A 1,339-nucleotide genomic window follows, 5' to 3' on the forward strand; every position below is an offset into this window, starting at 1 on the left:
ATATTTTTAAACTTTTAGTTTAAAAATGATAAAAACTAAACAGCCTACAGTATTTTTACAGTCGTTATTTTACAGTTAAAATACATATTTATCAATTAAAGTCTAATGTTACAACTAATCATGGATCCCTTTAATAATTTTAAATTTGATGAAGGTTTTAGCTGTTAGCTGGAGCACAAGTTGTTGTACAAGCTGTAAATACTTTACTGTACTGATGATTCATTTCTTGCATCGACCACTTTTATTGAATTAACAAATAATGCCTCGCTCCGCAGGAAGACGACGATTACCTCATCTTCAAAAATGAGATCACCACACTGGACGACGCCCCCAACCAGCTGATCACCAGGAAGCACCTGGTGGAGGCCCGCTTCTACTGCCAGTACCCCAAACGTGGGAAGGTGACCTTGGGCTTCACGGCGCACAGGAAGAACGTGACAGTGTGGGAGAAGGGCTTCGGCACGTTCACCTACCAGTTCGAGTTCTACCCAGACAGTCGGTTCAGAACCATGATCAGCCCCAGCTCCTACCCCCTGGACTACGACATCGGAGAGAGGATCTACATGCAGCTGGACGCCAGCGCCTCCATCAACAACACCGAGATGTTCGTGGAGTCCTGCAGAGCCGCGCCCTATGACAACCCCAACTACCACCCAACATACTCCATCATCGAGAACGGGTAGGCAGAGGTCAAAGGTCAACAGGTCTTAGACCAGCAGCCACTGTAAGACAGGCAGGGGACATGTGGACGTCCATCAGAGACACACGGAGACAAATGAGACAAATTCAAGCCAGTTCAAACAGGACAGTACAGTCCTGATCAAACCAGTTATCATCTAACTTTATCCAATTCACTCTGAATAAATACTGATAAACACTTCACTCCAATTCATTTTAAATAAATACTGATAAACACTTCACTCCAATTCATTCTGAATAAATACTGATAAACACTTCACTCCAATTCATTTTAAATAAATACTGATAAACACTTCACTCCAATTCATTTTAAATAAATACTGATAAACACTTCACTCCAATTCATTCTAAATAAATACTGAGAAACACTTCACTCCAATTCACTCTAAATAAATACTGAGAAACATTTCAATTCATTTTAAATAAATACTGATAAACACTTCACTCCAATTCACTCTAAATAAATACTGAGAAACATTTCAATTCATTTTAAATAAATACTGAGAAACACTTCACTCCAATTCACTCTAAATAAATACTGAGAAACATTTCAATTCATTTTAAATAAATACTGAGAAACACTTCACTCCAATTCATTTTAAATAATTCTTAAAACACTTCACTCCAATTCATTTTAAAT

At 38.2% G+C, this 1,339-nt stretch overlaps 1 protein-coding gene across 1 annotated transcript in view; it reads left to right on the forward strand.

The window, feature by feature from the left end:
* The window catches only part of LOC106533437 (oncoprotein-induced transcript 3 protein), a 3,167-nt gene extending 2,292 nt beyond the window's left edge, over positions 1-875 (forward strand). The window contains exon 5 of the mRNA XM_014029724.1: positions 276-875. Coding sequence (XP_013885178.1) covers positions 276-683 — 408 coding nt within the window. The 3' untranslated portion in view covers positions 684-875. The remainder of the gene's footprint in view (positions 1-275) is intronic.
* Positions 876-1,339: the final 464 nt, after the last annotated feature.

This window comes from Austrofundulus limnaeus, unplaced genomic scaffold (genome assembly GCF_001266775.1).
Source record: "Austrofundulus limnaeus strain Quisiro unplaced genomic scaffold, Austrofundulus_limnaeus-1.0 Scaffold945, whole genome shotgun sequence".
NCBI lineage: Eukaryota > Metazoa > Chordata > Actinopteri > Cyprinodontiformes > Rivulidae > Austrofundulus > Austrofundulus limnaeus.